This window comes from Electrophorus electricus, chromosome 19, assembly GCF_013358815.1.
Source record: "Electrophorus electricus isolate fEleEle1 chromosome 19, fEleEle1.pri, whole genome shotgun sequence".
NCBI classification, from domain to species: domain Eukaryota; kingdom Metazoa; phylum Chordata; class Actinopteri; order Gymnotiformes; family Gymnotidae; genus Electrophorus; species Electrophorus electricus.
The window spans coordinates 10,641,611-10,656,524 of record NC_049553.1 but is presented as its reverse complement, the minus strand read 5'-3'; the positions used below and the strand labels follow the sequence as shown (position 1 = coordinate 10,656,524).

The following is a 14,914-nucleotide window of genomic DNA, read 5'->3' as shown; positions in this document are numbered from 1 at the left end:
TAACATACCTATTGTGTTGGTCATTTTGCATTTGCATTTTGCATTTGACAGTCTTTTTAAATTTCCTGAAGTATTATGCAACAGGAGTTGTCCAAAAAAATTGTTTTTATATATATAAAACTGAGTACACTTCTCATGAATAAGACAATAATAAGACACTGTGTAATTTGTTTCAATATACCTTAAGCCAGATGCTGTTACAGAGCTTTATGTTCACTTCCAAGTATTTAAATAGCAATTTTATCATTTTTCCACCTTTTAAATTAATTTTTATTTGTTCTATTGCACATTTTAATGTGCGTTTACTGTGGTTTCCCCACATTGGACCAAAAGATGGAAAACATGCTTTTGCCATTCCATTTTGTGTTCTGTATCACTAATGTTTTGGGAACACCCTCTACCCTATACTGAATAAAGGAGACAGCTATTCTCTTAGTACTGGTATGATCTCGAAACCAGTTTATTTGAAAGTATGGTTTTGTGGATCAAGCAGGGGATATGGGTAATTTTATGCTAGTAAAAAGTAATATATCTGAGAAACTGGGCACATGCTTATTTTTACACTGCTTTTGACCTGTCCTAGTCATTTCTTGGCAGCCACATTTCTCTAGTGCATATAGTATCCAGAGCCTCTATGTCATGGGGATTAGATTATAGCCTGTAATGAGATTCAGGTGCATCCTGATGATGCCTATGTTGCTTTTCATACCAGACACAGGTTATAAATGTGTTATAAATGCAAGTATTTAAAAAGTAATGGTACCCATTTGAACAATAAAAAAGTTTTTTTTTCTGTCTTGCTAATTCTGGCAGTGACATACTTCTGAAATGTTTTAAGTGTTGAATAATGTTTTAAGTGATAGTTTTATTTATCTTAATAAAAAGTATTATCATGAAACATTATTTCAATGTTAACTGGTCTTCCATGATCTTTGTCTATTATGGTTATATAATACTGTAACCACAAATTCACCATTCCACACTGGATACTCATTAAATCAGAAGAATGTGGTTGCATGTATGACAGTTAATCATTTGTGTTGCAGTACTAGGAGATACTGTGTGCAGGCTGGCACAAAACAATTTAGGCTTAGCTGGATCAGTCTTGCTAGCATGGTATCACATCATCTTAAGAATATGAAATAACCAAGGTGCACTCTAAGGTGAAGAGATGGGAGAAGCAGCCACCACATAGAGCTGTGTCTGTATATATATATATATATATATACACACACAATTTACCTGACACTTTTATCCAAAGCAACTTACAATTACGAGTGAGTACAACTTGAGCAATTGAGGAGCCCAACTTAGGGGCCCAACAGTGGGAACTTGGCAGTGGTGGGGCTTGAACCAGCAACTCTCTGATTACAAGTCAAGAGCTAATGAACTTTCTATTGTTTCCTAGCAACAGAGCTAATGAACTTTCCTCTGTTTCCTATCAACGGAACCATATTTGCGACCAAGTGATAAATTTAGTTTTATCTTTTTGCAACCATTCACAGCTACTGAAAATACTTGCAGCTCAGCGAGTCTCTGATAAATCCTGGTATGATGTCATCACTGTTCACATCACTGTTGAGGGCAAGGTCCATCATTCTGAGACTATTTTTTTCAATAAAGGTTCAACTGTGCAAAAACTATTTTTTAAAGATTGAAGATGTTTCCTGCTATGCAGTTATGCTTGACTGCAACTTCTGACCTACGTGATGCTTTCATAAGTGAACTAATACCTTTATATGCCTTGATACTGCCATACTTTTGCATACCTGACCAAGGAATTTATGATTGTCTTGTCCAGCTCATATCAATAATTATAGCAATGCTTTTAGAAATTCTAAAGAACTATTTTTATTATGAATTATCAATCACACACTTTGTAAAAATGACATAAGTGTTATGACAAGCTCTAAGCAAAGCTTCCATGGGGGCCTGCAAACAAACATGAGCACCATTTGGCTTCCTACATTCTACAGCTGTTATGTGAGCATGATTTTTTAAATAATACAGCAAGTAGAAATTCAGAATTCAGTGTCAAAAATGATTGTTTATCAGAACTCTTTGTGTTTGTTCAGAGCGTAGACTAGAACATACAACCATGTACTACAAATCCTGAAGTATACCTGAAATAATCAAAGGCACTGTAAATCAAAAGTCAAAGCACGAGTTCTTAGCAAACCGATAGTGTTACCATCTGATGTAAATCAGGCAGTGGGGGAGGGGTGTGGCGTGAAATGGATATACTGCGAATGTGTGTGCAAGCAGAAAGATGAGGTGAAGTTATAGTTAATTGTGTATTTTTCTGTGTCAGTTTTATGCTTTTAACACACGACACTGGTTTCCGTTTATTTAACACTTTGATATGCCTTCCTTTACAGCCACCTCTGATTTATGAACTCCTTATTATATTAATTCATTAATTATATTAATTAATGATTCACTGAACTTTTACAATACATAACCATAGCTAGTGAAACTAGATTTCTACATAATATAGCATTATAAACCATGACATACAGCGTTTTCTAAGAACAGCAGCAGAATAGCTTCATCCAGTACCCCCAAGATGGGATAGCAGAACTAAAACCAATCCTTTACTTAGATCATGAGTAGTACAGATACAGTCCCTGGCCAAAGATCCCAATCTTATCAAGACAATGCTTACCTTGCACTTTTTGGTGAATCTCACAGCCAGCAATACTGCAGTTCAATCATATCATCACCAAACCTTGTTTTTTTGGATAAGCTACAGTGGGGTGCTGTTTTAAAACTCCATGCTAAATGATTTAGAATTCTTCCCCTTCTATTGTCTTCTATTACTGTTCTGCTTCCACATACTCCATTTTCCCACACCCTGACTCCTGCGCTTATTTTAAGACTTTCCTTATACTACTTGTTAATAATCGAATTAAATGCCATTATCGGGGTGGGGGGGTATTTGGACATGTCCAGAAATTCAGGCAAAGTTACTCTTTAGATATTTATTTTCCTGGAAAAAAACCCAAAACATTTCTATGTCGTGCTAATTGTTTAATTCATTTGAATAAATCTTAAAGTTTATTTGTTGTTGATGACAGTTTGGTCAGTTCTTGTAAATCCAATGTAACAATGCAGAAGGTGTTTAATACGTACAGTATTCACTCACTCTGCAGAATATTTCCCCAAAGTTTAAAATGTGCTGGAGTATTTATAATTTGCTTTACATCAATTATGCAGAAATTCACATGGCACAATTACAGTGTCATTTCGTTCAACCGTCAGTTCACAATGATGTTACAGCAATTAAATTCATATGAAAGTAAGGATAATTTAACATAATTATTTCTATTTTCAGAGCAGAGCATCTCACTGTAGCTTAACCAAAAAGCAGAGTTTGAAAGAAAAATAAAGTATGCAGGTAATTTATATTTTATTTTAGTAGTTAAGCAGCATGAACAGAGAACATCTATGATCAAGCAACCCACAATACGCATTCATAGAAGGAGTAGAGCTACAAAAGTATCACCAACTCATGTCATACACAGTATGGTACTGAAATATACAGACCTTGTAATAACAAAAGAGGTCAAAACTCAGCTCCTCTGATTAGTTCTCCTTTATCCAAATAAGAATAAGGTTTCACCTCTGTTTCATAGGAGGACTGTCCTTCTTTTAAGAGTACACAACATGGAGTGTCAACACTAAAGTGTGTGTATGTGTTTGTGTATTTGTGTATGAACAAACATGTGACACATTTGTAGCTGTACTTCCTCGTCCTGGGTAGTTATGTGGAGGAGCAGATGGAATTACATTTTTAATATCCATTTATTGGCATTTTCCCCAGGTGGTGATGTATTTCTGAGACTAGAGTAGTCAAGGGAAATCAAGAATAGGAGTTCATCCAAACAGGTAAAAAGATGACCAGAAATAGCCACTGGAACCAAGGACAAAATAGTGCCACTGTACTTTTAACAAGGAGGTCATTGAACAATCTGAAGACTGATAACAAATGACTATTACAGTTTTCTGCAATTTATTTGTAAATACCGTCCGTGTGTGTGTGTGTGTGTGTGTGCGTGTGTGCGTGTGTGTGTGTGTGTGTGTGTTCATGTCCAGTGGTTGATGGTGCTTTGTCCTGGGTGTTGTCCTCTCTCCCCTCCCTGTACCTGATTCAGTCCTCCAGGTGGCTGACGTTTACACCAACCTGGCTCTTGCACCAGTCTCCCTATTCTTTACATTCATGTTGAATATGTACCTTGTTTTTACAGTAAATGTTGACTGCATTTACTGGATATTCAGCAATTCTGTGAAGAGTAAAAACAGCAAAGAATAAATTAAAAGTATGTATTTCAGTGAATGTTTCCTAATTTAGGAATGTGTACTTTACTGCTGTCAGTGAACTACATGAGTATACAATTAAGACATAATCTACTGACGTGAATAGGTAGATAGCTGAAAACCGATTTTAAATTATAATGCGAACAATGACCTAAAGAAAAAGAAATTCATTCACTTGCCAAGTTTTTGTGCTAAGATTAAAAAACATAGTCAATAGATCTTAAGTAAAGAGAAATTCTGAGTAAGAAACTAAGTGAATACTGATTGCAGCATAAAATACTCATATAAGCACACAAAAGTGAGAAATTATATAATATATATGTGAATATATATATGTAATATATGTGAAAAATAATATAGACCTGAGACCTCTGAAAAGTCATTGGAAGTCTGTCCTTAATACAGTATAGTCTCAGGACTTTTCATCATACAGGAATTCTTTACCTATGTTTAAAGTAACGTGTATATTGTGTATATATAAAAAAACATTAAAAACACTTATCAATACTGCTGTTAAAGGTGTAAAATGTGTGATTTCATTTCTTGATTAAAAGGACTAAAGACAAGCAAGAGGAACAAAATGGCAGAATCTTTACCACCAAGACAAAGCAGGGGAGAGGAAGGCATGGAGCAACTATGTAAGTGCAAGTTCACCCAGCTCATGCATGGTTAGGACTCCCTTATATTTAACTATGAACCTTCTCCCTTTTATCAAGTCTGTATTACACAGCTATGATAAAGGAAACGCATGTCTTCATACGTGTGAGCTGAGAAGTTAAAAATTGTCTAGCCTAAGAAATCACCAAATTGAAACTGAAATCACCACAGCCATACACTTCACCAGCCCTGAGAGGGCTGTACAGTTCACATATTTCAGTATTTAATGTTTAGGGCATTTGACAGATCTTTTATCCAGAGCGGATTACATGTTTACCACTATTTGATAGAATTACACAACAACAAATCAGCACTCAAATCTTGTAGTGTGAACTTGGCTAATGTGTTTCTAACACATTGCTTTAGACAATCATAGTATGAAGGGGTCTACTGTGGTTCCAACCAGTCAATTCATTTGAAGGTCAATGTATAGCTAGTCCACCCTCTCTGCTAGTATTGCCAACAACTGTCTTGAAAAGCATCACAATAGATCCAAATATAAATTAATAAATTAAATGAATATATCTTGCGTCCTAATACTTATTTAACGTTACGTTAACTAAGCTATATGCTACTGTTTACCTTGTCATGCAGGTCTCCACATTGAAATGTACTTCCTTATTGGAAGCATGTAACAAGTGAAATCAGTACCAAATTCCATTTTGTCTTAATTATTTAATGATTTTTTAATTAATTATTCCTTTGTTAGTAACCATGTGATAATAATTTCAATAATTTGGGCTTTTGCACCATTTTAGCCAGTGCACCTGTCCACTGTTTACATCAGAGATTGACCATTACATCATTTTTATACTCCTAGGAGGTCTTTGGTCAGGTTTTAATAGATCATGAGTTCTCAAGTCATCAGATCAAATTTCTGTCAGCTTGGATGATCTTGAGTCCTTCAGTATGAGTAGTGAGCCAATCAAATCAAATAAAAAAATTTAAAAAGCATTTGCATACTTTGACACATTCACATACACTCTCATTCATATATATCTTTTTGTCCTTTAAAAGCTATGAATTTAATTTTAGAACCCCTTTTTAAACTATTGTTTTGATCAGTTTATTAGTAGCATCTGTTCGAAGAATCTAGATCTAGTCCACTACGAACATAACTGTCATACCTGTTGCAATAAATAATTAATTAAATAGATAGATAGATAGATAGATAGATAGATAGATAGATAGATAGATAGATAGATAGATAGATAGATAGATAGATAGATAGATAGATAGATAGATAGATAGATAGATAGATAGATAGATAGATAGATAGATAGATAGATAGATAGATAGATACTATTAATGACACCAATTATCAATACATCACATTATCAAATGCTACCAGCCTTACCTGAGAAGTTAGTCAGAAACCACAAATGTAGTTTGCTAAGCAGAAAACTTTGTGCTAATTTCACAAGTAAATATTCAATAGTGTTTTTCATATAAACACAAATACAAAATAATATTAAACCTCACAATAATGAAAACAATAAGAAAACATTAAGGTGAGAGAGCAATACACAATATATTATGCAGATACCAAAAGTACATCTTATTGCTTTGTTATACACAAAAAAGATGGAATTAATTGTTTTTCTCTTATTTTTCTTTTATAATCACTAATAGTTACACCTGGTTCCAGAGATCTCCTGTCTGATGATCACTTACTGTGTTCTATCTGTCTGGATGTGCTCAATGAACCTGTCACCACTGCATGTGGGCACAACTTCTGCAGGACCTACCTCACACAATACTGGAACAAGGATGAAGTTTGCCCGTACTGTAAACAGACATTCACCAGAACACCTGAACTCAAGATAAATACAACACTAAAAGAGGTTGTAGATCACTTCAGGATGAAAAGTGGTGGTCTGAATAAACCTGAGGTGCTCTGTGACTATTGTACTGGAGTGAAGCTGAAGGCTTTGAAGTCCTGTCTGGTGTGTCTGACCTCTTATTGTGAGACTCACCTGGAGCCTCATCAGAACATCTCGGCCTTAAAAAAACACAAACTGATAAACCCTGTGAAGAACCTGGAGAGCTACATATGTCAGAAGCATGAGAGACCCCTGGAGCTGTTCTGTAGAGATGACCAGATGTGTGTGTGTCAGTTTTACACTGAGATAGACCGCAAGACTCACAGGACTGTTCCTGTAGAGGAGGAGAGCAGACAGAAAAAGGTGAAAGAATATGGATATAAAGAATGTAAATTAGTAATAAAGAATCTGTAACTGAATAATACATTATATTGTAATAAATACCAAAATGGGGATAACTAATTAAAAAGGTCTTCTTTAAGAACCTGCATTCTTAACCTTTTTACAATATTTTTGTTCTCTGTCCATAGACACAGCTGGGAAAGTCAAAAACAGAATTGCAGCAGATGGTTTTAGACAGACTGAAGAAGATCGAGGAGGTCAAACTCTCAGTAGAGCTCAGAAAAGTGGGTGAATCATAACACACTTTATATCTCTTAGATCTTTTCTTTTATTATTTTTCTTTAAATGTATAGCATTTAGCAAACTGATATTACAACATATTTACTTAGCTTTGACTGTTTTTAATTTTTTAATTATTTTTTTCTTCCAGAGAAACACAGAAAAAAAAGATTGCAGACAGTGTTGAGGTCTTCACTACTCTGATACGCTCCATTGAGAGAAGCCAGGCTGAACTGCTTCAGGTGATGGAGGAGAAGCAGAAAGCAGCAGAGAGGCGGGCTGAAGGACTCATTAAAGATCTGGAGCAGGAAATCACTGATCTAAAGAGGAGAGACACTGAGCTGGAGCAGCTCTCCCACACTGAGGACCACCTCCACCTCCTACAGGTCAGTGTTCCTCTCTCTGCTCAAAGACAACACAGCACATCACAGGACAACACTCCCCATTCTGAGGTGTTTCTCCTCCCTCCTGCTGTACTGTAGATGTACCCAGCCCTGAGCAGCCCTCCACACACCAAGAACTGGACTGACACTGATGTGAATGAGGAGACTGTGAGGAAAGCTCTCTCTCAGCTTCAGAAGACTCTGAATGAAAAACTCTTTCAAACATTGATTGAGAAGTTGAAAGAAACAGGTGAGGGATTTGCACATATGGTTAACATCTGTTGAAACAGTAACTACTCTCACTATACACTTACAGACATTTATTTATGGGAGATTCATTGCAGGTGTATGGTTAGAGACTATAGCCCATGTGTTGACAAGCTACCACCCAAGTCTTCCTCAGTTGTCGGGTTTTAACCACAGCACACTGCTCCTGACTGAATATGTCAGGCCATTCTCACAATGCGGTGCCTTATGCACTCTTATGATCACCACACCCACTACCATGCAACTACCATGTGAGTGTAACTGCTTAAAATGCCCTGGCACCAAAATAATATCTTGTTATTACCAATGAAGTAGCCAATGATGAATATGGGTATATGGTGACTGGCAAACTGATGCTTGGCAATAGATGGGCTACAGTTAGTAACTGTACTCCTGTGCAATGCAACCGTAACATAAGTGCATTTAATAAAATGATTAATGTAGGTCAATGCTAGGTGTTTCTGATAAAGTATTGAGTATCAATAATTAGAAAAACATCCTTTTAGCCTTTTAGTTCAATGATGTATATTGTCAATTTTATGCTCATTTATTAATCATGTAATTTCACACCTCACCTATCACAATTCATTAATCCCACCTTTTATTGTGATCAGTATACACAGACCTGAAGAGGTTCAAGAAGTATGCAGGTATTGTATCCTGATATGTAGCACACCTCTTGTTTCTCCAACAGTATTTACACTGATGCAAAAAATGTTGGGTGTCCTCAATTTTACATAAAATTAAATGCATGTTGTTTTTTTATATATATGAGTTTCATGCAAACACTTGATACCTAAAGTCCACTGGCATTACTGTCATCTTTATCATCAGCAAGATCTTTGCTACAGAAATTCAAGTTGTTATTTTTGGCTTTCTGACTTCAGTATCTATTTCAGCAATTTGCATGCATGCTAGAAGCTAACAAAAGTCTTTTATTCATTGGTCAAATAGAAAATGTAAACAAACATTTTTTAAAACATTGTCATCTCTTTTGTGGGCACAAATCCCTTCCTCCTTCTCCATAAATTATAAAAATGAAAGCTACATCCGTAATCAATTTAAACTATGCTGTTTACAAATAATAACCAAAAGAAGCTGCAGACAATTCCTTTATCATAAATAATTTGATCTTGTTAGTAGCCAAACAGCTTTTAGGTTGGGCAGTGGTAGCTCAGTAGTTAAGGTTCTTGACTTATAATTGGAAGGATGCTAGTTCAAGCTCCGCCACTGACCCTGAGCAAGGCCCTTAATCCTCAATTGCTCAAGTTGTACTCACTCATAATTGTAAGTTGTTCTGAATAAAAGTGCCAGGCAGCTAGCATTACATTACTTGCTGGCTTAAGAATGTATATAGTGTATTTTTAGAAAATGAAATTCAGTCCTTGGCTGATAAAATAGTCTACAAGGTCTACAAGCTTGATTTCATTAGTAATGATTCTACCCACCCCACTACAGGAATATGTAGTTAAACAAATGGCTTTGCTATTATCCAACAACATATTGACCCAGATATCAAAAAGACATCATGGCCTGCTTCTGTGATGCTCCGGGTCTTTACTCTGGCACTCATTTTGCCTGCTGTTCAACCAGCTTGAAACCCATAACACATACTGCATTTAGTTCACTTCCTGCAATTAGGTCTAAACATGTTCTCACTGCAATTGAACTGCACTAGGGTTCACTTGAAAGCAGCCTAAGGGAAAATGCAGCAGGATTCAACATAAGCGGACTAAATACTGCATATGTGGAAGCAACCTTAAAGACTTTTCTTTAATCACAAATATCCCTTCTTTTTTCATAGAGTTCTCAAGCCACATTGGTTTATGCATACTGATTCCAAAGACATAAACCAGTCCAGAATTGTGATGTCATTGGGTAGTAGCTCAATCAGCACAGCACATTTAGTTGTTCACAGCTGACGAAGTTATAACATCAATGGATTCCTATGGGAGGATAGAGGGATGAATGAAAGAATAAGTGGATAGATGAGTGCAGTCAGTATGAAATGCAGTTTGGTGGGTCAGTTGTTGAGACATTTCACCAAGTTTGAAGCATATTGCTTGAAAATTAATGGAGTTATAAAATCAATGGGTTCCTATGGGAAGATGGAGGTATGAATAAAAGCGTAGAAGGGGTGGATACACAAATGGCATCAATATGAAATGCAATTTGATGCTTTGGTTCATCTGTTGAGTTTAATGAAAACTATTACTTAAAAATTAAGGGAGTTATAAAATCAAAGGCTTCTTATGAAAGATGGAGGGATGAATGAAAGGATCAAAGGTGGTATAGTCGAATGCCATCTGTATAAAGTGCAGTATGGTGACTGGGCATAGTAATTCTATTTTTACAGCTGATGGCATTTCTTAAATCAATCCTGTGGGAGGATGGAGGGATGAAAAGGATAAAAATATTGGAAATATTGAGTTTAGTTATATTACAGCAGACTTACTATATATATATATATATATATATATATATATATATATATATATATATATATATATATATATATATATATACAGATCAATTAGTAGAGAAAATATAATTGTTCTATATACACAGCTGAGTTATAAAATCAGTGGATTCGAAACCAATAGCGTATGGATACATAAAAAGGATGAAAGGATGAATAAAGCATGGGGAAAAATAAAAGGATGTTTTGAGATGGTGTATCGCTCTAAAAATCAGAAGCACACCATCTGGGTATTGGATGGAGGTTTCTAGAAAGTTTGGAAGCTCTGTCTTGTAAGATGTTAGAATAATGGCGGTCTGACATTTATGGTGGGTTCATGGGGTGGGTGGAGTAATGTTTGTGAACAAACTTTGAGTTGGCTTGCCAAACTCTATACTGAAAAACAGTATAGTAGGGACCAGTAGTTCAATAAGTATGTCAAATTTAGTTCTATCTTTAAAGATGAAGGATTTGTAAAATCAGTGGGTTCCTATCAGAAGATGGAGGGATGAATGAAAGGATAGAAGAGGTGGATAGCCAAGTGCCATTAATATGAAGTTGTGTTTGGTGACTGGGCTTAGTATTACAATCAGTACAGCAAATGTAGTTCTATTTTTACCGCTGAAAGCATCATAAAATCAGTGGGTAACTATGGGAGGATGGAGGGATTAATTAAAGGATAAAATGTGTAAACACACAAGTGTAAACACACACATCACTATGAGATTCAATTTAGTGATTGGGGTCAACATTTGAGACCTTTCACCAAGTTCAATGGCTATAACTTGAAAATTATTGGAGTTTGATGGGTTCTTATAAGAGGATGGAGGGATGAAGGAAAGGATAGAAGGGGTGGATAGACAAGACCTATCAGTAGAAGTGCAGTTTTGTGACTGAACCTAATAGTTCAATCAGTACAGCATGTGGAATCATTATGGGAGGATGGAGGGATAAAAAAATGAATAAAGAATGAGTTGAAAAGAAATTGATGTTTATTAATATTAGAGCAGACTTGGTGGCTATGGTATATAAACCATAGGAGCTAGGTGGCATTTAAAAATGAACTGAAGCCAATGGATGAAAAGGAGGGATAGAGGTGTGAACAGTGGATGAGTAATTTTATTTATCACTCCTCAGATCATGTACACCATGTTTGGTAGATTTGCCTTGAAATTTAACCATATGGGAACAGTTTGAAAACTTGCCCCATAACCTTTTGTGAAAATAATAATAGAGGGATGAAAAGGTGATAGAAGCAAGGGATCACTCTAAAAAGCACAAGCACACAATTTAGGTATAGTACAGAGGTTTCCAGAACGTTTGGTGGTTCTATATCAAAAGCTGTTGGAAAAAAATACAAATTTACTGCAGAACAACTAGAAAAGTGCACTTACTGAAGAAAATGCAGTGACTGCATCTTAAGTGATTCCCCTGTAGAATGGGTATGGCTCTGTGGTTTCATACATTCTACCTATGGGAAATGTACAGCACTTTTGCTTTGTCATGGCAATGTCAACATGAGAACAATCACCAGCAGCGCAGCATGGGAAACACAGGGCTTAAATACTTGAACTACTTAAGGAAAACTAAACAGGTGAAACCAGTAACAAACACTGAAACAAGGAGCAGGGCCAACAGGAGCAAAACCCAAACAGAGTACCGTGAAGCGAGGGAGGGGGTGACCAAGATAAGATTTTAAAAATCTCTCCACACTCAACTTTATCAGTGTGAAACAGTGAATAAAGAATTAATAAAGAAATATTAAGTGTAACTAATGTATCTAACTTCACAGTTGATGTGACTCTGGATCCTGATACAGCTCGCTCCCATCTTATCCTATCTGATGATGGAAAACAAGTGACACATGGAGACACAGAACAGAATCTCCCTGACAACACAAAGAGGTTTAACTGGTTCTTCGGTGTTCTGGGAAAGAAGAGGCTCTCTTCAGGGAGATTTTACTATGAGGTTCAGGTGAGGAGGAAGACTGATTGGGATGTTGGAATGGCCAGAGAGTCAGTTGACAGGAAGGGTACAATATGGAACTCAGAGAATGGATACTGGACTATAGATGAGGGGTGGAAAAAATTATCAGTCCTCTACTGACCCACTTACCAGTTTGATCCTAAAAGAGAAGCTACAGTCAGTGGTGGTGTTTGTGGATTATGAGATGGGTCTGGTCTCCTTTTATGATGTGAAGGCCAGGTCTCATATCTACTCTTTTACTTGTCAGTCTTTCTCTGAAAAACTCTACCCAGTCTTTAATCCATTCTATAATAATAAGAGTAAAAATTCTGCTTCTCTAATCACACCAGTCACTCAGTCCAAATTATTTTTTTTCTTCCATAAATGATCACCAACTAAGGTAGTATTGTCACTATAATTTTGTAATTTAAGAGTTTTGAAATTAAATCTTATGTCAAATCTGAAATGCAGCATTATTTATTGGAACGAAAGGATATGTGTCCAATATCAGGTCTGGAACTGAGTCTGAGTAAATACAAAAGTCTGAAATGCACATTACTGCACATGAAAATTAAGTATTGAACATATATGAAGTATATACATGTTACATATGCTTAAGTAAGTTCCAGAACATTTTACAAATTAAAGTACATAATTGCAGATATAAATATTTTGTCTATTATTAGCATCTTAAAAAAATAAACTTTTGAAAATTCAGTCTGCATAGACAAAGTGTCTTTTATAGTCATTGTGATTTAATGACCATTGTATTCAGGTCACTGTGTTGCAAGTGTCTGAGGTCTTGAGACTTAAGTCTTTAGTTAAGTTCCAAGTCTAGACTGCGGAAGAAAAGCCACTTCAGATGAGATATTAAGGTCAGTATTTTTATTACAAGCAAGCAGAGGAATCCTCCTCACAGAATGATGCAAATAAGGAAGTTTTTCCTATACAGTCCAATATCCTCCATGAGCCTTAGTTCCCAAGGAAACGCCTCAGTCCACTTGGAAAACCTACAAACACCAGCAGTTACTTCAACTGACACAAGGAGGCATGTGCGTAAAGTCTATCTGTAGACATTGAAAGGGATATTCAGGAGCCGGCAAGGCACCATATTTGGCATGTGTTTTACCCTGGTTGCTTCTAGCACAGGTTAAGCAGCTATCTAGTAGGAGTTTTACAGTTTTACGTGTTTCCGGTATACAAAACTGTTTTTGAACGTTAGCCTTCACCTACCTTTGTGCGACATGTGAAATCCTGTGAAAATGACGCACAAGAAATGGCAAAACAGATTAAGGAAGGGTGATACGCCCCTCCAGGTCATGGATCAGACCATCTTTATCAGGCTTACATCCTTGATCAGCCCATTGAGAGCAGTCCTGCCGTGTACCCTGAGCGTGTAAGAAAAGCAGATCGAGCCAAGGCCTGCCTGCTCAGTCCAGGCCCTAGTAAAATGGAAGACAAACACTGAGCACGGCTCATCAGGGCCATATTTGCAGTTGGTTTCCGCAAAAATGTCTCTCCGAGAGACCCGTAGTCTAAGTAGGGATTCCCTCAGGGTCCTAGGGTCCTCATATCCTTCATAAACAAACATAGCACTGAGCGGTATAAACTCCCTTTCAAACGAGCCTGTACATGGATAGTGTCTAAACCCAGCACATTCAGTCCAACCAGCCAGACAATCAATGTACGGATCACAATGTGAGCCCAAACCACACCGAAACATCCAATTCTTCGGGGTTTCCTCCTTTTTGGGTTTTACATAACTAACACCGGAACCCATGGGTCACCCAGCAAAATCAAAACCAGTATACAACTACACAAAGAGTGCTCAAATAAGTACAGAGGAGGGAGGGTTCACCAATAAACAGTAAATCATGTTTCAATACGTTTCAGGCAGGATAACAAATCATTGCACAGTGTACACAAAACTCGTGCCAACAGACGAGACTTCTTTCACCTTTTCAACAGGCAGGATAAAAGTACATACAAAATTCAGTTCATGCCAATGGATGAGACTTCTTCCACCTCAACAGGCAGGATAACAAGTGTGTACAGAATTCAGCATTAAGCTTGTACCAATGGACGAGACGACTTCCTCCTTATTAGAGACAAAAACGCACCTAAACTGAATTTAAACTAAATTTAAGCACAGAGATACTGAGCAGGAAGAAGACACATTAAATACTGGGGTGTCACTTACCTGCGCAGTATCCCACCTCTGACCCAGACTGTTAGAAACTGGTTCAAAGTTACCAGTTCTTCAGGTTCGATCTCCTCCAAGTTACCCTCTGCCCTCCATCCTCTGTAGCCGGACCACTCAGGAAGTTAAGAGACACTGACACCAAGGTAGTGAATCAAGAGAGTTCTACTTTATTGAGGAAAGTACAGAGTATATATGTGTCCTATATCTAAATCTACAGGAT

General features: G+C 36.7%; 1 protein-coding gene across 1 annotated transcript; it reads left to right on the top strand.

The window, feature by feature from the left end:
• Positions 1-4,876: 4,876 nt before the first annotated feature.
• si:ch211-216p19.6 (E3 ubiquitin-protein ligase TRIM39) lies at positions 4,877-13,146 on the top strand. Its single transcript, XM_035520078.1, is given in 8 exon segments — positions 4,877-4,955; positions 6,607-7,160; positions 7,328-7,427; positions 7,572-7,804; positions 7,901-8,051; positions 8,683-8,718; positions 12,319-12,595; positions 12,597-13,146. Coding segments are annotated over 8 exon segments (1,692 nt in total). The 5' UTR covers positions 4,877-4,897; the 3' UTR covers positions 12,880-13,146.
• Positions 13,147-14,914: the final 1,768 nt, after the last annotated feature.